Here is a 21,311-nt window from a genome sequence, read left to right as displayed (position 1 = left end):
TCAAAACAGATGGCGAGTTAGTGGGTTCGGATCACTTGGGCGTAAACTGAAAGCTGAAACGTCGTCAAATATCCTGCAATCGTATCAAGTGACTAGTTTTCTTTGATATACGCACATTGTTGGGAAAATTTTCAAGCCATTTTGTAAAATTGACTGCTGACTTTTTTGCAGCACTTTAGAGAGCACGTTGCAGCAGGCATTCAGAAGACAGTCCTGACGCTTTTGGAATGAATTACAGCGTGTGTGGTCCGTGTATGCCGAGCGGCGGGTGCTTTGGAGGCGGTGTGTGCGGAGAGGGGTTGTGGAAGTTAACATCGTTTCATCGGTCTTCCACCGTGGGGTGAAGGTGGTGGAAACTTATAGATACAGAGCTGCTGGTTTTGTTTCGATATTTTTATTAAGCCGTCATGAGCCAGGCCAAAAATTCATCGGCTCTCTCCTATGAAGGCTGCAAAAATTTCCGAATGAGAATCGTGCTCTCCACTTTGAGTGGAAAAGTGGTTAAAATAAGGAAGTTTCGTGGTAGAAATGACGACCCTGGTGTTGACGGTAAGTACCATTCTCCAACTTGCTAACTTCATGGGCAGGCTGATGACAACAGTCAATGGGTCTGTAGGCAACAGTCAACCCCAGTGCACAAATCTATTCACCGTGCCTATGCTTGCGTCACATTGGTGTGCTTATCTGCACAGTGGTGCATTAACCCTCACAGTTTCATGTGCCAAACTCAGGCCAAGCTAAACTGCACTGAATTCTTGCTTGATATTTGTGAAAAATTGTCTGAAATTTCCTTTCTGGAGCATCACAATGCCATGAAGCATTGACTCTGTGCTGGATTCTGTGCTGACCATGTGCCAAACCCATTTTTGGTAGGGGGCTGAAATTGTTATTGTAATATGACTATGCTGACACCAGACTGCAAAAAATACATTCAATGCACATCATGGGAGGAAGTGTCACCCTGGGTGGATATTTATGAATTTGTAAAGGTCACATGTGAATAGTCACATGTGTTCACACCCATCAGGTACCCAGCTATTCAGTACCAGTGCTGGTAGTTTGGTGCATGTCGCTGCCAGCTTAATTGCAAAGACAGCCAATAGGTCATGATATGCATTCCTACCTCATGTTAAGAAAGAGCAATGTACATCAATCATCATTTTTAAGGCAGAACATGTCATAATTGATCATTTAACAGGTCATCTAAGCTCCTACCTTGGAACTTAAATAACTATGGTACCGAACATCCGAGCGCAAACACGCAGCAGCCACGGCAGGGGCGCCATTTCCACCGGTGATTGCAACATTATTGCGTGATCACAACATAACTGTGCATCAAGAACCATAAAAATGTATGAGGCCAAGGTCACGAGAATTCAATGAAATGTGTTTCTTGTGTGTCCAGGCAGTCTTCTGTAATGTTTGAAGATTGGTCAACATGGTGGGGAAATATGATGTTTTTGCGTGGGAATGAAAAGTAAAATGAGAATATGGGGTTGAAGGTAGGAGCATGAATCTACCTGTTTTGAGATTATTTATGATATGTTCCACCTTAAACATGACAAATGGTGTGCAATGATTTTTTCTAACATTAGATAGGAATGTACACCTACACCAGCCAATGCCGTGAGGAATTATGTTGCTGAGTAGGGAAATTTTCCCAAAATTATCCCAAGATTTTTTTGGTTTGAGTTATTAACAAATTCCAAACTAAGTGTCCTGACCTCAGTTTGGTGAGCATGAGAGTGCCTGATGTCACATGGGCTGTTCCATTGCAGTGGGTGTATTTTTGCGCAGGTTGGCCTGGCATGTTGAGGGTGGCATGTGTTTTTTTCAGTCTGATGTCTACCTACCTGATGATGATGATGGTAGAATGCTTCATGAGCCAGTATGCAAGAAATCTGATCAAAAGCTTAATCAGGGTTGATTGACAGATGCGGGGCAGGAGACACAATTTGAGGAAGCTTTTTCAAATTTTGGGAAATGCATTTTTTAAAGTCAGGCAGCTCATTCGTACTTGGTTTTGTATAGCCCAAACTCAGCATATTTTGGGGTGGGTTTGATGGACTGTAGCCTAGTTCAAATGCTTTTTGCCTTATTTAGGACATGATTGCCCGCACCAAACATCTGGGCAATAGTTTTGTGATAAGGTATGGTTTACAAACTGGATGATTCTGTCCTGCCTGTGGGCTATTGCTAGCCTTAGCTTTCACAGCATGAGAGTGGTTCAAAATTCATACAGTACAGTGTGCATGAGGTAAATATGAACTTATGCTGTCAGAGTTCTGGCTCTCTTGTGGTTGCTACACAATAATCTGTTGAGGACTAATTCACCACCCTTTGATCCTGAGAGCTGACATCTGCCCTGCCCAGCCAATTTTCCAGGTCTGAAGTACACAGATGCAGTGATGACAGCTGCCAGGTTTGATACTGATTGGTTTATCTTGAGCTACTGGATGGGCAACAGACAGTGAGCCCTAAAAGGGAGGTGACAACATATCTGTCATCATGTGCATGCTATGGCAAAACTTGTACCCACAGGAGTGCTACAACAGATGTATGAGATGTAACTGACTGCAGAAACTTATACAGGCTTCTTATGTGCAACATCACCTGTGTTGCAAAGACTTATACACATGAGCACTGCACAACAAAATGTGTACTTCAAAATCATATCCTCACCACTTCCTTTCATTGAAAATAATTATGCAATCTTTGCTTGTAGGCAACATTATTCTGATGCAATAACAAAAACACTACATGAGTGCTACACAAAAAAGCTTATGACAGCAAAAACATAAGCTAATCATGATCTCTACAGCAAAGATCTGTAGTCTTTACTTGTGCACAGTATTAACTCCACTATATAAAGATGTATACAATGTTATTGTGGCACTACTAAGCTTATGCTTTAAAAGCTTATGTCTGGCATAATGTCTACTGCAAAAACATCCTAAGCTGTTAGCAATATATTTCGCCTCCCATTACTCCTGTGCAACATTTGTGCTATGGGATACAGGTGATACTGCACAAATTATACTCATCAGTTCTTCTACTCATAAGCTAGGCCTAAAAGAGGGAGGTGGCTGCTGCAAATATTGTGATCGACAGACCCACGACGACAAGGTTCTACGCGTCATTCCGGTTTCTGAAGACACGTCTAGTGCCGTGTTGTAGTGTTGCAGAACATATTTGGGGTGGGCGCTCTAGGACCGCGCGGTCGAAGCTCCTCAAAATCCTTTTACTGCTACTATCATGTTTGGGGCTAAGCAGGGAAAAACATCCAGGCCAAATCTGGCCGGAAGTACATGCATTGCGGGGCTTACCCCGAATGGGACTCTGCTCCCTATCCCAACAAAATAGGAGACTATATCCCTGAGCTGGTGTTCACTTACGCGCCACATTGCTTTTTCTCCCATTACTTAGACGGGTCTTTAGTGCTATACGACGCAACTTATGCCTTAAGAAATCGCACCCGTCATCGAAATTCTTCTTCCGAAACATCAGTGTGTACTCAAACGTCGAGCACCACAAATCAACAAAATAACGGATGTAATGAACACACAATTGTTTCTGTCGCCACCACGAGCTTTTCGTCGCAGCATTTCCCAGTTGTGGTTCCCTCCTGACGGGCAAATAGTTTCTACACCTCTGTTAGGTGTGCAGGCATTTTGCACTCCACGGCTAAGTATGGTAGCAGAAGAAATGTCGCGTATACCGAAACACTAAGTTTTTCCAATAGAAATAATGATGGGTATATGTTTTGGAAGTATAAGTTTTGTCGTGTAGCATTAATGTTGCCTTAAAGTCTTCGCAATAGAAGTAATGCCGTGTGTAAACTGAATGGTTAAGTTTTTGCAGTAGAAGTGATGACGGATAGAAGTCTGAAGGAATCAGTTTTGTCGCGTAGCACGATTGTCGTGTATAACTATTGGCAGTGGGAGTAATATTATAGCTTATCATCACACAGATGTCTTGTTGGTAGGAGTTTTGTTTTAACACTAACGTCGAGGAACCCTAGATGCTGAACTGTCGCCGCCCGGTTCGATGCTAATTGGTTGATCTTGACCGAGGCGAGCAGCAGACATTGAACCCCAAACCGGGAGCGCCATAGCATAAAAACGCTGGTAACCTGCCATCCAAGTGGCAGAACGTTGAAAGCTGGAGTGCAACCTACAAAGAAAAGAAATTGATACCACCATATGACGAAACGTGTTACTTGTTTTATGTTTTGTGGTGTACGTGGGTGATCCGACATATTTTTGCGAGAAAGTAATGAGCGATGGACTTTAGGTACCTAGTGTAGTTTTGTCCCCATTTTGCATACAACTATTCATAGGGCCGATGGAGGAATCAAGGAATGGCAGCTCGGGTAGGCTAGGTTGGCTCAAAACGGTAGTAAGAAAGCTAAGAAATATGATTAATTATTTCATGCTTAATGCCTGGTACAATTAAAACATCACACATTCATGCCTAATGAGATATCACAGATAGGTGAGATTGGGGGGGGGGGGGGGGGGAGAGGCAGCAATAGTGGATGCAGAATCCATTGCCCAATAAAAGCCATTCCACATTCTTGAAGGAGCAGCATATGTAGTCTATAGGATATAAACATTGAAAGCATGGTAAGTTGTTGTTTTGCATTGTCTCAATCAGGATGGACATGCTATGACAATGTTTGGTGGTGTATTTATCACAGCGATGTCAAGAACTCATGAAGAAGTACGGCAGTCAGCCATCCCAGTGTGCCAAAGTCTGAGCAGCCAGTACCAGTTTGCAAAGGAGTTTATCCATGTAACTTACATGTCAAGCTTGCTTGCTTGTTAACCGCGGCCATTCCCTTAGCTGTCTCAGTCACAGACAAGTGGCAAACGTCGTAAGAAAATTCAAAATGTTATTCCTGCTTTTCACAATGATAAGGCAGCTAGTTCTGTTCTGCTAGTGATGACCCTCTCTGCTTGTCTTTTGTCTGGTGTAGAGAGTGAGGCCAGTTTCCTGCGTCTGATGGACAAGCTGACCAACGGCACGCGGATCGAGGTGAACGAGACGGGTACCTCTGTCACGTACGTGCCGGGCCTGCTGGCCGGCGGCCAGCTGGAGCACCACTGCAGCAAGAAGCGCGGCGTCGGCTACTACTTGGAGCCGGTGCTGATGTTGGCGCCGTTCTGCAAGAAGCCGCTTCACCTGACGCTGCATGGCGTCACCAACAGCGAGGTTAGCACGGAGCAATGCGCCGCATCAGTGCGCAGGTGGTGGGCAGCTGATATTCAACGCCATTTATTGAGAGATGTATAATGTATGGACGCCTGAAATTCGTGCGTTGAGACAATTATCTGATGCTACTCCATACTGCCTTTTCACGTCAGGACCTTCCAGATGCCACGTGACATCATCTTGCTTGTGCGACTCAAACCTGAGGTGGGATTTCGTTGGATCATAGATGAAAAAAACTGTAGGTTTTCTCCGATAGCTCCCACGCTTGAAGATGTCTTGCTGGCCAGCCATTAAAGCAAAGTGTTCTGCTTCCTGCGGTGAGGCCGTCATTGATCTGACTACCTGCCGTCCAGCTGCCTGTGTTGCCACGCCAGCCGCTGCCTCAGGTGGACCCGTCGGTGGACCAGCTGAAGCACAGCTGCCTGCCGGTGTTGCGCCGCTACCTGCTGCTGGCCGACGAGCAGCTGCAGCTGAAGATCGTGCGGCGTGGCATGGCGCCCGGCGGCGGCGGCCAGGTCCTCTTCAGCTGCCCCGTCCAGAGAACGCTGCGCGCCACTCAGGTCAGCTGCCACGGAGGCCGCGCCGTAGACACAGCGAGCCGCTGACACGCGACATGTGGCGCCACCTGCCTTCGCCTCGCATGCTGTCAGCTAAACGCACATCGGCTCAGTGGCTGTCCATGTGTGTCCGTCCCCACGCCTGACCGGGGCCGTGCCGGACCGTGGCCCTGACTGACGGTGTCTCTGTCTGACGGTGCCCCTGTCTGACGGTGCCCCTGTCTGGCCGCGTCCCTGTCTGACCGTGCCCCTGTCTGGCTGTGTCCCTGTCTGGCGGTGTCGGGCCGTGTTCCTTTCTGGCGGTGTCGGACCGTGTCCCCGTTCGAACGTGTCGGCCGGTGTCCCTGTCTGGCTGTGTCGGACTGTGTCCCTGTCTGGCCGTGTCCCTGCCTGGTCGTGTCCCTGTCTGGCTTTGCTGGACCGTTTCCCTGTCTGGTCGTGTCCGACTGTGTCCCTGCCTGGCCATGACGGGCCATGTCCCTGTTTGGACGTGTCTGACCGTGTCGGACCGTGTCCCCACCTGACCATGTCTCACCGTGGCCGTGTGCGGCAGTGGCTAGACGCTGGCAAGGTGAAGCGGATCCGCGGCGTGGCGCACGCGGCGCGCGTCTCACCCGCCATGGCCGGCCGCATGGTAGACGCGGCCAAGGCGGTGCTGCTCCGCCTCCTGCCCGACGTCTACATCTACACGGACCACTACAAGGGCGACGCCGCCGGCAAGTCGCCCGGCTTCGGCATCAGCCTGGTGGCCGAGACGACTACTGGCTGCACGCTGACGTCAGACGTGACGTCACGGCCGCAGGGCTCGGACGGGCCGCCCAGCGTGCCCGAAGCGCTGGGCACAGAGGCCGCCGAGCGGCTGCTCGACGAGATCTACAGGTACGGCCGAACAGGGCCGAACTACCTACAGCGCACCATATTCTGACATGATGTCGCGTGATGTAGTCAAACATGCAGATCCTCCATTGCAGAGAACTGGAATGCTGTAATGCAAGATGAGATGTTTCACATTGAAATGTTTTGTTTGTCGCGATTGGTCTACACGAATGTCTTGCGATTTAACTGCGAGGTTTGGTTTTTTTGGAGTTGTTATGTACGAGTTTCTTGTGACTAAACTATATTATCACTCTGGTCGCATCTGTTCAGGTCCCTCTCGTCGTTGCTACTAAGGTGGCTCCTGGGTGTAGGTCGTGGGTTTTAGGTTTTGGTGTCCGCCTGACCGTGGTTGGTACGGCAGTACGCTCGCTACTATTGGTCGAATATTCTGATTCCAGGGGAGGTTGCGTAGACTCCTTAGCGCAAAGTACCATGCTACTCTACATGTGCCTTGGCCAGAAGGACATTTCAAAGGTCAAACTGGGTCAGCTCACACCATACACGTAAGTAAACGTGATGTTACTCTATATTGTGTTAAGTGATTTGTGTAAGTCCCGAGATATTGCGAAACAACCTGTCACAACACGGATATAGAGGCCGTGTGAACGTCGCGCCACCCTCGGCCCCTCTCCCTTCCGCAAAAGAAAGTGCAATGATCAGGTAGTGCCGAGCGGACTCATCGCCGTTATTGCGTGCCCTCTCGCGTACATCTAGTGTGTGTCTGAAATTGAGAGAATTATGCATGTGTGGTGCGTCGCAACATGAATGGCAACAGAAAATCATTGGTCGTATTTTTTGTTTTGTTTTTGTTTTTGCTTGATTTGTGTGAGTGCTGGTCACCAAGTTGGCGGCATTAGAAAATGGTTACTGCGCTCTGTGATATTGCACATGTATTGTCGTTTTGTGTCTCCGAGGCAGTACTGGAAATCTCCCGACGTTATCAGCTCTGGGAAAGAGCCATCCAAGAACTCTTTTCAGTCAACCGCCATCCACGTGATAAATTAAGCCCAGCGTAATCTGCTATTAAATGGCACGCTAGTCATGGGCGGTCGAGTCCAAATGGTAGCACGCAACTGAAAACGCTTTCGTAATGCGCTTTTACGGACGTCGCATCTTTTCAGTATTGAGTTTCTTCGTCATGTGCGGGACGCGTTCCTCACGACGTTCCGGATAGAGAACGTGCTGCCGACTGAAGAGGAGGAGGACCTGAAGTTGGGAGGAGAGAAGCTGACGCTCACCTGCCTCGGAGCCGGCTTCAGCAACCTCAGCAAGACGGTGTCCTGAAGCCTGCGCGGAATCTTGGCAGTTGCTGGCCGTTGCGATGCGAGGTGTATTGCTTGTGTGATGTGTCAAAACGCTACGAGTGTCTCTGCCGTTTTTCATATGACCCAATACAAATGTTGTCGAACGCGACGTTTCAACGTCGGCAAATATTCGTGCGTGTTGATAGAACAGAGGCACGAGGATTATGATTGCGACTCATGGGTGTAGGAACAGGGGATCAGGGGACCAGTCGTCTCCCCACGCTTTGCAAGGAGGGGGGGGGGGGGGGCAATGTTAGCTGCCCCCACCCCACTTTCAAATTTAAGTTACGTTTATCTTACTTTTGTACTACCATAAGCCTGCATGCCGTTTCACCTAGTTCATAAGCCATCTTCCTGGAGATGCGTCATGTTTTTCTTTTGCCTTTTGGCCATAGCCTGGCTCCAGCCGCGGGGCCGGCGCCGCGCGGCCTGTGGGAACCTCAATGCGGAGCGTCGAGGCTGCTGCTGCTGAAATCTGCGTGCACGCGTACAGTACACGTGGTACACGACTATGGTACACGAGTTGAAGCACTAATTGATCAAAGTGTTCAAAGATACTCCTTTCTGATATATGATCATTTTCGTACACCCGTTGACTACAGTTCAGAATTGGCCGCTGGATCAACGCTGCGCAGCCTACGGAGACTGCAGCACCTGACGTTGAGTCTTGTTGCTAAGGTTTGCGAGCGCGCATGTTCAAAGCTACGCTACATAATTTGCATCGCTAAATCGATTCTGACTGAATGCTTTCATTTTTTTATTTTCATTTTCATCATTTCATCAACGTTTTCGCACAAAAATGGGTTGGCCACGTTCATGCACCTTTTGTTTACACATTTCTTTTTACGAGATACCTATGCGGGGTCCTTGTTATGGCTGTGAAACCCACGTACAATATTTGACGAAGCTTATGAATTTTGTCGGTTTAGAAAGAGTCCACCGAGCCGTTTTAGATTTAGAGCTCTGGCGATTTCTCCCGCGCAGTTGTTCAACGCCTGGTTTCTGCAGCTTATTGACCTAAAGATACAAACAATAGATCCCGCGGTAGCTCCCAGTTTCTGTTTTTGTTCTGGTTATAAGGTAGAAGTAACAGTTAAACGAATATGTTTTGTCCCTTGTTGACAAATAAGCTATGTCTGGCGATAATTTTCGGGCGTTCACCATCAGGGAAGCTCTTGTTAACCCTGTACCCCCTTGGCAGGGCTCTAGCTGCGCCCCCGCCTGCATATAAGAGTAGCTCAGGCCGGCTACGTAGAATGAGGGGCGATTGAATGTTCGTTGGACCAATTCATGTCCAAGGCAGGCGGCTTCCCGACAGCTTTTCTGCGGTGGTGTGGTATAAGGGAAGATCATTCGGAAAAAGACACTGCTGTAAGTGTCCAATATATGTCTTACACACCAACATGTGGTAATAGTGATCAATAAATATGCAGCAGAGCGGCCTTACCATAAGATTGCAATCGGTCCTGAAGAGGGGAGGGGGTGGGGGGTGGACAGCCAGGCCAGAGAAATGACTCGATGACATATGAGACCAGGCTTCAAATAAGGAAAACATGACAAGAGCTTTCATTCTGTGACTTGGTTCATTAAGGGAAAACTCCAGTTTTATGGCTTTCAACCTGTTTTTGCCGGTTAGTATTTGAAGCTTTCGAATTTTTTCCGCCTACTATGCTGCGACATTTATCTCCATCAAAGTATCAGCGAGATCTAGGCGCATGAAAATTCAGACGCACTATGGGTACTCGATTCGCATTCAAAATGCCGACCAGCCTATGTCGAGGTCGTATTTTGGCATCTACCTCCGGGTGTTGATGTTTCCTCATTGACGCAAAATGCCTACACGCTAATGGAATCTCGCGTCCCCAGGGTAAACTGTTGAAATGCACGAATAAACATGGGAAGCTGGGCAGCCTTCTTTGCCAAATGACATAGATGAGTCGAATAGTGAAGATTGTGCACCAGTGCAAAACAGCTGTAGATGTATATCTAGCCAGCAATGATATTAACTATTTCCAAAGTATGTCATGTGAATTAAGAGCGGACTATAGTCTCCGTCCCTACCCCCTCCTCCACCAGGCCACCAGGCTTGCTTCCTAGAAAATGCAGCATGCCCTGAGCCTGCCCCCCCCCCCCCCCCACACACACTTTTTAAACGTTCCTACGCCTATGGTAAAATTTGAGGGGCGCGGCCTTGTTTCGACTACTCATAACCACCTCACCTTTCTCCTTGTCCGTGATGCGTTAATCGCCAAATGGGTTGCCATGATCTGTAATACCTATACATGACCCGAAAGGTGGTTAAATTCTGTATAATTCCGATGTTCGACCACTTGTTTTGGTGAAAAGTGAAAAAGCAGAAAGTGAGTTGAAGAAATTTGCAATGTTGTCCATCACGACCTATGGCCCATGAATGAAAAAAATGGATTTCGCAGTTTTCGCTAGCAAAGTACATCGTTCATATGTCACGTATCTTCTACAGAACTTGGCGAGGAATCAAACATCGTAAATTAGTTCTGCATACTACATGCAACAAAAACCGGTCGCTGTTGCTCAATATTTCCCTATAGGACCTTGATGTAACGCGTCGTAGTTTTTAAAAAAGTTCTTGATAATAGCAGAAAATATATATTGTTACGAATAGCGCGCGGTCCATACGCGTTATTTGGTGCGGTAGTTGGTCGCCGGGGCCGTTGGGCGGGTTGTCCGTCGAGGTCCAGCGCGGCAATAAAAAGGTGGTTGCGACTGTTGAAAAGCCAATAGACAACAATTCATCGCGCAGGTATGTGTCACCGCCTGTGTTTTGTCAATCCGAATGATAAGCTTGGACGATACAAACCTGGTGTTCCTGGCGCGGTTGGCCCGCGCGGTTACTCATGGCGGGGGTTTGACCACTGCGTCCCCGCAATACAAATCGGTCGCCTTCGCTTGCGTGAGCTGTTATTAAGCTCAGCGGTGTTAAATTCGATACACGCTATGGAGCATTGCCTGGTGGGAGATTGTCTCACCTTCGCGGAACAGGGAAACTCATCGAACTCATCACAGGCTCTCAGTTATCTCAGATTACGTTACGTATGTCTGGCCATGCACGGTCACGATGTGATATTCGCTATTCCGTCTTGGGAGTAGCGGCGGTGACATGCGGTGTTCCTAGGCTGAACCGTTCTGTAGACTCCTGGGAGTCTGAAGCGCACTGGGGCCCGTTATCCGTCCCAAAAGGGCATATGCTTGGAAACGCGTATAGTGTATGTGTGTGGGGGGGGGGGGGGGCTTAGGACTCTAAAACCCTTCCTAATCATGGGAAAATTAGCGCTAGGCAATAGGTATACGGCTGTGTATGGAAATAAACCACTCCTAGCGTCTTTAATCCCCTCCTCCGTGGATTCGGGACGAACTCCCACACTCATGTAACAAGGTAGCCTCCGTTTGGTTCCTCATTGGGCAGGAGTTGCGAAGCAAGGACGGGCGTGCTGTTTCGTCCTTCGAGGGGGCCTCAGAGAACTTTCCCTTAGCTCTGTGAAGAATAGCTTTTGAGGGGTTTGAGTATGGTGACAATTTTGGTTTCCTGAGTTCGCGTTATTTTTACTCATGCTCCGAATTTTAAAGTTTCTGACCCGGATGGTTTGTAATCAATGACGTGTTTCTGTTACTGATGTCGGCGCCATTTAGCTCCCAAGCAACAGATGCGTCGGTATTTGCGATCGAATTTTATCAGTTTGAGGTCATACGACTTGCAACTTATTGCCACATATACTCTAACGATATTCCTGATATTGACGCGGCTTAGCCTTCACCCATCTGAGCTGATATGACGTGTCACATGCGTCAATATCCACTACTGCTTATCTGAGAGAGTTTCGAACAGTTATGTAACGGTGAAATTGGAATTATCAGCTAAAACAGCATATTACAACAGCAGAGAAAACGGTATCGTTTACCTTTTGCACGGCGAATCACGCACTAATGGGAGCCCGTCTGTCAGTGCGTGCAACTCAACCCAGCATGAGACAGTCCAAATAATGTCATATGGGTCGCAGGCATCGTGTGCATAGACCGCAGCTGCTCGCTGTCCCGTGCACGCAGCGTGGTTCGACAACGAGGCAAACTGCCAAATACCGGTGATTGGGCTGCCTCAGTTATCAATTGTATGGTAATGCCATCTAAATAAAAGTGGGTGGGGGTAGGTGGCCCAATTCTGCTTACGTATTAAACGCTTTAAAAGAAGCACTTCTTGTTTTTAGGAACACGTCTATATTTCTCTCAAGAAGACGCTGTTTCTGTGACGAATTGCTGATGACGTTATCTGTGTACACAGATAACCTTTCCTGAAGCTTCAGCCATGTTTTTCGACTACTCCTTGCTGAACAGAAGAAATGGCAAGTTTTCCCTGATATGGCTTATAGCCAATGACAGACTGGAGTATCGCCGCAGAACCGACAAGAACTTTCGGGATGTGATGTCTCTTGACGTACCCCAGGTCTGGTAAGTAGTTCAGCGTTTTGAACCCGCACGCACCGCTCTCGCTGCTTGTGCGTGGCTTTGCATTCTGAGAAGGCACCCGCCTTGATCTGTGCTTCTCCTGTTGACAGTCTGCCCGCATGGTTCAAAAACCGTTCACCATTGAAATCCATCAGGCCGGAAGTACAGCAAATGCGGAAAGGCCGTGTGGTGTGTTCCGTTTCTGCCTGCACTCTTTCCAAAACACTTGTCACCTTACTTTTGATTTTTACCCTGAAACATAAGTGAGAGCACGCTTGCTGTGGCGCCAGTTGACTTGGATCACGTTAATTCCAGTCCGGCCCGGACACATAGACTGGTCCCAGCTCTGCCCCGAGCCTTCTGCTTCGTGCAAGGAGTTTGGTGGTGTAGGTGGTATTGGTGGTGGTGGTGGAGGTGTAGGGGTGTGGACGAAAATATTGAAAAATCGGAGATGAGTTCACAAATTAAGAGAATCGCAATGCCCAAGCTTCTCAAGGTGGTAAAATCTGCTCGAAGCACTTGCAGATTCGTACAACCGCCCTGGAGCAAGTTCGTACAAATATGTGATTACACAGCAGTTATCGAGTCAGCATCATAAAGCATGCGACACCAATAGCAGTGAAAGATGTTACCGCAAAGGAGGTGGGAGTCATTTTGTCCGATTGTGAATGCCTAACGGTAGGTCACCTTTCCAGCACTGTGTCGGTCAATTCCTGCCCCCCCCCCCCCCCCCCCCCCCGGTCTCCCAGTCGGGTCCGGCGCGGCGCCGACCTCTGTTGGCCGAGTCCACTCTGTTGATTGACCTGGAGAGTGCGTTTGTCTGCCCCGGTACCGAATGCCGCACCGAGGCATCCCATTTTCCGGTGCCGCGGGCACCGACGCCATGTCCCATCGACACTCTATGGCGCGCCGGCTGATGGGCCGTCTCCTCCCAGCCGCCCGCGCCTATATTCCAGTGAGGACATCCTGCGCTACATCTGCGTACGGATCCCGGCGTGCGGCGGTGACCAGGCGCGGCCCCGCCTCTCCCTCTACCTCTCCAGCATGTTGATGGCCGGCTCGGTCCGGGTGCACCGTCACCAGACGGGCGTCTTGCTCTGTGAGTGGTGCGGAGCCCCGCTGCGCCGCACGGTACACACATGCCAAGTGTGCGTACACATACCGTGCCATGCCTCGACAGTACGGGCAGGTGGCGTGAGATCCCAGCGGTAAATATGTTAGTGCTCTGCCGACTGTCAAATGATGGAGGGAGTTTGATGCTGTTGGGGTTGGGCATAGCCGTCTGTATGAAGGTACGGTTTTTTGCAAAACTTGCGTCCTGTAGGCATGTACAAACAGCCAGAAGTTGCGTAGAACTTGTCGACCAATGGAAGTTTGAGTTAATATGCCAAGTAGGCTGCAACCAATAATACCACTTTGAGGCGAATTGAGATCTGAACTATCATTGGCTGCTTCTGAAGCTCATCTGAAAAGTTTCCACACGCTTCGGCGATAGGTCATTCTTCGTGCAACTTTTCACTTCTGTCTAGTAATGACCTTGCATGTTGTAAAGCTTGCACCACCAGAACTGTGAACATCCACAGTTGTATGCGATTATGTTTAGCACGCCTTTGGTCAAGCGTGCTGGCAAATGAAAAGGGCCAATAGACATGCGAGTGTCCACAGTAGCCGTCCTTGTCCTTGCGCAGTTCGCTGCATCAGCCCCGGTACGCCACGTATCGCCGTCTCTGCAGAACGTTGGGCTGTGTTCGCTTAACGCGCCGGGCCGTGAGGGCCTCGCGCAGCTTTGTCGGTCGGTGACGGGGCGGAAGAGCGCGGCGCGGCCCTGCCCGTTCGCCGGCCTTCGCCACGGGTCACACGAGCCCCGTCACAGCCCGGCAACAGGCACACCGGGCAGACCTGTCGCACGGCCGGGAGTGAAGCGTGAGCTGGGCACATCGCGGCAGGCGCGGCTCCCCCTAGGCACACCGCGTCCAGCCACGCTCCAGCTGTGGCATCAGCGCTGCCGGCGTCCACGCCTGCACGTGCAGCGAAACATTGTATCCGTCGTGCTGCAGTGCGTTACGCATGCGCTGGACACAACCCATATCACGGCGCGGCGTAATCCCACGGTAAAATGAAGTGTGGAGGCGCATTTAGCCGCGAGGGCATCTGACGTATGGCAGGGCGGGTAATGCAGGGAGAACCCAGACGATAAAGGTGTTCGTTCAAGCTGCACTGACACTTGAGACATTCACAGAGAGATTCGGTTTGACATCATGTGACGTTTGACAAAGATTGAACCAGGGGTTAGCACATGCGTCACTTTGCATGCAGGGCATAGACATGGCACTGAATGTATACACACTTGCTCGATTGGCTGGCATCGGGGTGCAGACTGAGTGAAAGCAGCAGACTGCGCAGAAAATGTGAAATGCTGCATCTCTTTGCAGTTGATGTAGCGGCGGCATTTGAAAAGCTGATGAAGACACCATACACAGGTTCACTGGAGAACGAGCCGTAAGCAAAGCGCTTCTGTTACCTTAATGAAGCAAAGACCGTCATGTCAGTGAATGCCTCACTCCAGCAATGAATGCTTATAAAGGTGGATGGCATGTATTACGCTCCGTAATACATGCACTCCGTAATACATACGTTCCGTGCCGTCCCGTCTGTTTGGAGAAAAAAAAAAACGATCAGAACTTGAAACGTTCATTGTTTAAAGCGCTCAAAATTCTACTAAAGACAAAAGTTCAAGCCTTGGTCCCTCGTACGGGCGTGCAGAGCCGGACGGTGAAAGTGTGACGCTGGGCGCTGCGACCATCGGTGACAGGGCCAGCTACCGGAAGGTGACGCTGGCGGTGGACCCGCTGGAGCTGGTGCCGCCCGGCGACCCGTTCCAGCTGGGCTCGCTGTACGACATTGGCACCATGCCGAACATCCCGACCGCAGCCGGTGAGTCATGGTCGGGCTCGTCTTCGCGCGACGCGCAGGTGGAAAACTCTGTCCGCCGTGCCAGCGTGGAACCTCTGGCGTTTAGATGTGAAGGTGGCCGCCTCCCACCGGTGCCGTCACCGGTCTCGTGCAGCCTGACGTGTGTTGTATCCGTCCATACCTGGGTGTCGTGCGTAAATATCCTGTTGACAAACATCACTGCTGAAGAGCAGGGCACCCACCTGTCCTCGTTTCCCGACCCGAGCCCCCAAACCGAATCCGAACCCCAATCCGAACCCAATTCCCAACCCAAGTGTGAAAATGGAGATGCAATCTGCCCCAGTATTTAGTCAAAATGCTTGGCGTTGCATTGCGGATTTGTTTAACACTCCGAATCCGAAGACGTTTACAATGTCCCCCCCCCCCCCCCCCTCCTCACATAGAAGACCCCGTACCTGTTTGCCTGACTTCAGCACATGTTTAAAACAGTGCGATCACGCTTCGCGTTTGGTGACGGGCTGGCGCTGTCTGTGTGGTGACCGGGCGTGACGATACGGGCCCAAACGGCGCGTGATGATACGGACACAAGCGGCGCGTGACGATACGGACCCAAGCGACGCGTGGCGCCTGTTACAGCGGAGCAGGAGGACGAGCCGGCCAGCCACCACCGGCCCGAGCTGAACGGCAACGTAGCGGTGCCGAGCGAGATCACGCTGCGGGAGGAGCAGCGGCCAGCCGGGCCGCCCGCCCTTCCTCGAGGTCAGACGCCGCGATCGGTGCAGCCGGCGCCACCGGTCGGTCGAAGCAGGGCCTGTCGCCGCAGTCGTATGGGGCGGGTATTGTGGTGGCGCGTTCATGCAAGGGTTTTGTCATGTCTGTACTTTTCACACAAAAAAACTGGGCGCGCGCGCATTGGTTTACCTATGACTGCGACGCTCGAGAAGTTTGTCTGTTATCGCCGTACTAGGCGTACGGTATGCGTGTTTCGCCAGGGCCGTATGCCGATCAGCGAAAGTACTGGCTTGAGTGGCCACCTTTGACGTCCGATCAGCGAAAGTACTGGCTTGATTGGCCACCCTTGACGTCCGATCAGCGAAGTACTGGCTTGAGTGGCCACCTTTGACGTTCGATCAGCGAAGTACTGGCTTGAGTTGCCACTTTTGACGTTGTGAGTGCCTAGGTCGTAAACAAGCGACTATTTATTGAGTAATGTATGTTCATTTATCGCCAACAGAGCAGCGCTCCTCTAACAGACCAAGTCGTTTGAATAAGGTGCATAAATACACAACAAGAGTAGTATGAACATTACTGAAGGATGAAACATCTCAAAGTAAAGTGAAGATGCGGCATATATGTTCACAACGCTCGGTCGTCTGCGAAACAGACCGCTCCGTACTGTCTGCACAAAAGCGCGCTGGTGCAGTGAACATGAATCGGGTACGGGTCGATTGGGGCGGCACGAGCAAGGGGAAATAGCTGAGTGAGATTTTGGAGTTCAGTTTTGCCTTGGAAGATATTTGTCAGAAGGAGTTAGTTCACTCTTCGTCCTGCTAGGGATTGGATTTTGAAATTAAGCGGAACGCTGCCATAAGAAAGAAGCTGTTTGCACGGAGTTTGCGTGAGTAACCAGGTAAGAAGCGTGTGCTGCACTCGATTGACCCGCACCGTGTGGGAATCGGCCGCCCCCCGTCTAGACCACGCTACAATATTCTAAAACCGATCGCACGGTTTAAAATACGCAGCCATCACTACGCTTCGGTTGAATTTGAAAAAGGATGGTCCTAGAGTGATCCTTGCGGGACGCCGGAGGTCACCAGTTTCCAATCGAAAGTTTTTTTTCCGTCCACGATAACTCTCTGACGTCAGTCGGATAGATGCGAGACGAACCATTCTGTAGATATCCTGGAATGGTATGAATGGTCTAGCGTGTGGATTAAAAGCTCATGGTTAACACGCGCTCGGGTGGGGGTCAAATTGACCCCCCAAAGGCTTTCTAGAATGGTTTCCGAACGGCGCGGTAAAGCTACGCCAAATTTTTCATAGCCGTAGAAAATTGAATAGCGGATTGTTGGACATACAAAATTTAAATGTACGTTGTAAGGTCACTGACCTATGGCAGGTCAAAGTCAGGTCATGGTTTCAGCGAAGGCAATTTCTAGGGAGTCGTCCAATCTGATACAATAAGGAAGTGTTTGACGAAGCCATACATCTCTGAGACGCTTTGTAGGCACCATAAATATTGAATGAGCAAATTACGTGAACCTATGGTCAGATATGAAGGTCAGACCAAGGTCAAAACCAAACTGATTTATTACTCTAGTGCTTGCTCTGTGAGATAGTTTGTGGTGTTCATTTCGAATTTACTGACGGCAGAAACCGCAGTATGCATCTTTCATTGACTTCTTAGAGGTAAGAAAAGTTTATTGACCTAAGATGACCCAGGGCGACATTTGTTTTAGGAGCAGACTGCCTAGCATAATCTTTGCCGCTTATTCAGATGCAAAACTCAGAACAGTCTTGTATGATTTTGGTCACCATGACATTTGGAAGGTCAAGCAAGGCCACTGACCTTAAATGGGCTTTTGACCTTTTGCTTAGAAACGGTTTCCTAGGTTCTGGGGGCACTTTGAAGACCAACGTGGAATTTGACCCTGTTTGACCTCATTTGACCTAAAAGTCATGGCCTAGGAAGCTCAAGCTTTGACCTAAGTGAGTTCACGTACAGGTCGAGATAACCTGTAAATTTGGTGTCTCTAGCTTGCTTAGTTCCCGATATCTCAGGAGGGGTCAAATTGACCCCCACCCGAGCGAAGGGTATCTAGCCGGCCACCCGGGCGCGTGTTAGCGTTCTGAAAAGCAGCCGAATAATCAGTGCGAATGACATCCGTCTGTTACCCGTCCTACGTGGCTTCCCATACCGACTTGAGGCAAACACAAGTTCGTGCTGAACGAACACGTGGAAATAAAACCATGCTGATGATGGCACAACAGAGACTATAGTCTAAACCGTGGGAACTGTTGTGACGCACTTACCAATGACGTTACCGGCTGCAACTTGTGGACGGCGATTGGCAGTGGGGAACACGGCCCTGGCATGTGGGTGTGTGGGTGGGTCTCCTGCCGTCTCCTCCCCGGCATGTGGTGGGTGTGTGGTCGGTCTCCTACCGTCTCCTCCCCGGCATGTGGTGGGTGTGTGGGTTGGTCTCCTGCCGTCTCCCGCCCGGCATGTGGTGGGCGTGTGGGTCGGTCTCCTGCCGTTTCTTGCCTGGCATGTGGTGGGCGTATGGGTCGGTCTCCTGCCGTCTCCTCCCGCCATGTGGTGGGTGTGTGGGTCGGTCTCCTGCCTTCTCCTCCCGGCATGTAGTGGGTGTGTGGGTCAGCCACCCGCTGTCTCCCGTCTGGCCATCCGGAGCGTGTGCACCACCGTGGCAGCGCGGTCTGCCGCAGGACTTTGGAGATGTGCTGCCGCCGCACCAGCGCCCGCTGCAGCAGCCGTTCGCGGACCCGCTGCTGGAGCTGGAGCTGGAGTTGGAGCTAGCGCCGGCGCCGGTGCCGGGTCGTGGCGTTCCCCCGGCGGACGGGCCACCGCCGCCGCCGCCGGCCGCCGTGCCGGTCCTGTCGCCGCTGCGGTCGACACCAGCCCGGCCCGCCGGCGAGCGGGCTGCGGCCGGCACCGGCGCACTGGCGGCGCCCGTGAAGACCTCCGAGCCGGAGTGGCGTCTAGTGCTGGACACCAGCTCACGTGGTACGGCCGCCGGAGACGGCGCCGGCGCCAGCCGCGCTTCCGGCCGAAGGGAGAGTACAGGATTGTTCTGCTGCAAAATAGTGGTCGGTTTGAGGCTCACCACCAAGCATGGGCCGACATTCCGTATAACTGCGGCTGCAGCCGGGCGCTGAACCTGCAGCCCCTGCCTTGGTTCAAACGGGATTGGCTGACGACGAGACGAACTACCAGCTGTGTGTTGTCCTCTCACTGATCTCCCTAAGTTCCCTTTTTTAATCCTGTGGGTCATTATCTATTTTACATTACATTTCAGATTTATTTCCCTCCATAACCAGCCATCAGCAGTCTGACGTGAAGGCGTCGGGTGTACGCATTATCCGGATAACAAATAAACGGGGCGCGGGGCGCGAAACATCTTTCAAATGGTTTGGTACCCCAATAACGTTTCGAACTGGTCCATTGCATGGGCGTGGCTGGTGTTGCGGTCCATACATGGGCGGCGTGCTGGCAGGCTGGGACGGCGGCGCCGCAGCGGCCGGGCGGCACTTGCAGCTGGGGGACGGCTCTCTGCTGCTGGGCGACGAGCTGGCTGAGCCGACGGCGCACGGCGTCTCGGCGTCGGCAGCGGCACACGTGCTGCCACCGCCCGAGGGTGGCACCATACCGCCGCCGGCTGGAGACGTCATGCCGCCGCCGCCACCGCCGCCGGCTGGAGACGCGCCGGCAGCGGCCGGACAGGCGGCAACGCCTCCGACCGAGCAGGCCGGCCAGACGACAGAGCTGGCGGCCGAGACGACGGCTTCTCGGCAGGCGTCAGTGCTCGGCTTACTTTGTAGATCCTGAACATTCATGCACCCAAATGAGGCAATCGTGAATAAGACAACATTTGTGGGACTTCTTCCTAACTTCATTTACACTGGCAGCGTATAGTTTGAGGTGGTGCTGACCAACAGCTTCTCTACGATATCCTCGTGTACAAAATGAGTTTCTCGGCCTGTTAGCCGAGGACTCAGCGTCAACCACCGACCGCTCGGTGCAGCAGAGCCCGGGGCAGGCGGCGGTGTCGGCCGTGACCTGTCCCGACCGCCACGACTGAATGGCGTCCACCGCTCGCTTGCCGCAGACGTATCGAGATGACGCCGCAGCCGGCGCCGGTGCCGCCGGCGGAGAGGCCGGCGAGGCGCCGCGCGCCCCCGCGCCGCTGATATTACCCTGGACGAGCCGCAGCAGCCGCCGCCGTCATCCGACCAGGTCAGCATGCGGTCAGGCAGGCGGCGGGCACAGAGGTTGCCGAGTTGTCGGTAGATATTCGGGCCTTGCGACGGTGCCACCATGTATCACATGTTCCGGGACGCGCTATTATTTGGTCACTACTGAATTCCGGTCTGACCACGATACTATCAGGCGCCGCTATCACACGTGCTGAGACGGCCTGCTTAGCTGACGATGACTGTGGGCAGGCTGGCAGCAGCGATGGAAGATGACTGTAAACTCGTCCAGCATGAGACGGCGTTGTTCCACGGACATTAAGGTTTTAACCAACTCAGTACTTTACATGAGATTATCACTGTCACGCGACTATCGCGGGATGTAGGTCGGTAGTGCGCACCACGCGGCTAGTACGTTACATGAGATTATCACTTCACGCGACTATCACGGGCTGTAGGTCGGTAGTGCCTACTCCGCTGCACGAACTTTGGACCAAGCTCCCTGCGATGGGTGGCGTTTCGGAACCTTTTTGGTGGGTAAAATGTTGACATTTACTCTTCCGTGGCAGTCATCATCTGGTTATGTGTGCATCTCAATATATCCAGTATGGATGCGTGTTGAAAGGTTGAGAGTTTGTGAAGTCCAGTGGTCAAAAAGTCCAGAATCGCAGCGTCCAGCGTTCATGACGTCCAGAAATCGTCCAGGACTCCTGGACAGAGGAGAATCATGAAGTCCAGTGCTCATAAAGTCCAGCGTGCGTGAGATCCACGGTTTGGCATACTGTCCCACTTCCTCGCAACCCTTCATCTAATCATTCGGATAAGGCCCGGTAGAGGGCTAGCGGAACCGATTTCTCCCCCTCAGCCGACGAGTGACGTCATGCGGTACAGTGCTGCCCAATGAAACTACTGTGCATGGATATGGACAACGTTTTGTCTGAGCGCACCAACCTTGCCGCGTCAGCACGCCCTTGGCAGTAGGCGCATTAAAGAATTCAAAACTCTGGTCCCTGGCTCGTGGCATCGGGAATAGCTGGTT

The 21,311-nt window shown here is 51.2% G+C and overlaps 1 protein-coding gene across 1 annotated transcript; it reads left to right on the top strand.

Moving 5' to 3' along the window:
* The first annotated feature begins 253 nt into the window (after window positions 1–253).
* Window positions 254–8,007, top strand: LOC119093929 (RNA 3'-terminal phosphate cyclase-like protein). Its single transcript, XM_037216951.1, has 6 exons — window positions 254–549; window positions 4,979–5,214; window positions 5,601–5,774; window positions 6,325–6,650; window positions 7,046–7,150; window positions 7,769–8,007. The coding sequence occupies exons 1-6, from the start codon at window positions 408–410 to the stop codon at window positions 7,929–7,931; spliced, it is 1,146 nt and encodes a 381-aa protein (XP_037072846.1). The 5' UTR covers window positions 254–407; the 3' UTR covers window positions 7,932–8,007.
* Window positions 8,008–21,311: the final 13,304 nt, after the last annotated feature.

The sequence above is a fragment of the Pollicipes pollicipes genome, unplaced genomic scaffold (genome assembly GCF_011947565.3).
Source record: "Pollicipes pollicipes isolate AB1234 unplaced genomic scaffold, Ppol_2.1 Scaffold_4002;HRSCAF=4701_pilon_pilon_pilon, whole genome shotgun sequence".
In the NCBI taxonomy this organism is placed as follows: domain Eukaryota; kingdom Metazoa; phylum Arthropoda; class Thecostraca; order Pollicipedomorpha; family Pollicipedidae; genus Pollicipes; species Pollicipes pollicipes.
This window is presented reverse-complemented; position numbering and strand designations above follow the sequence as displayed.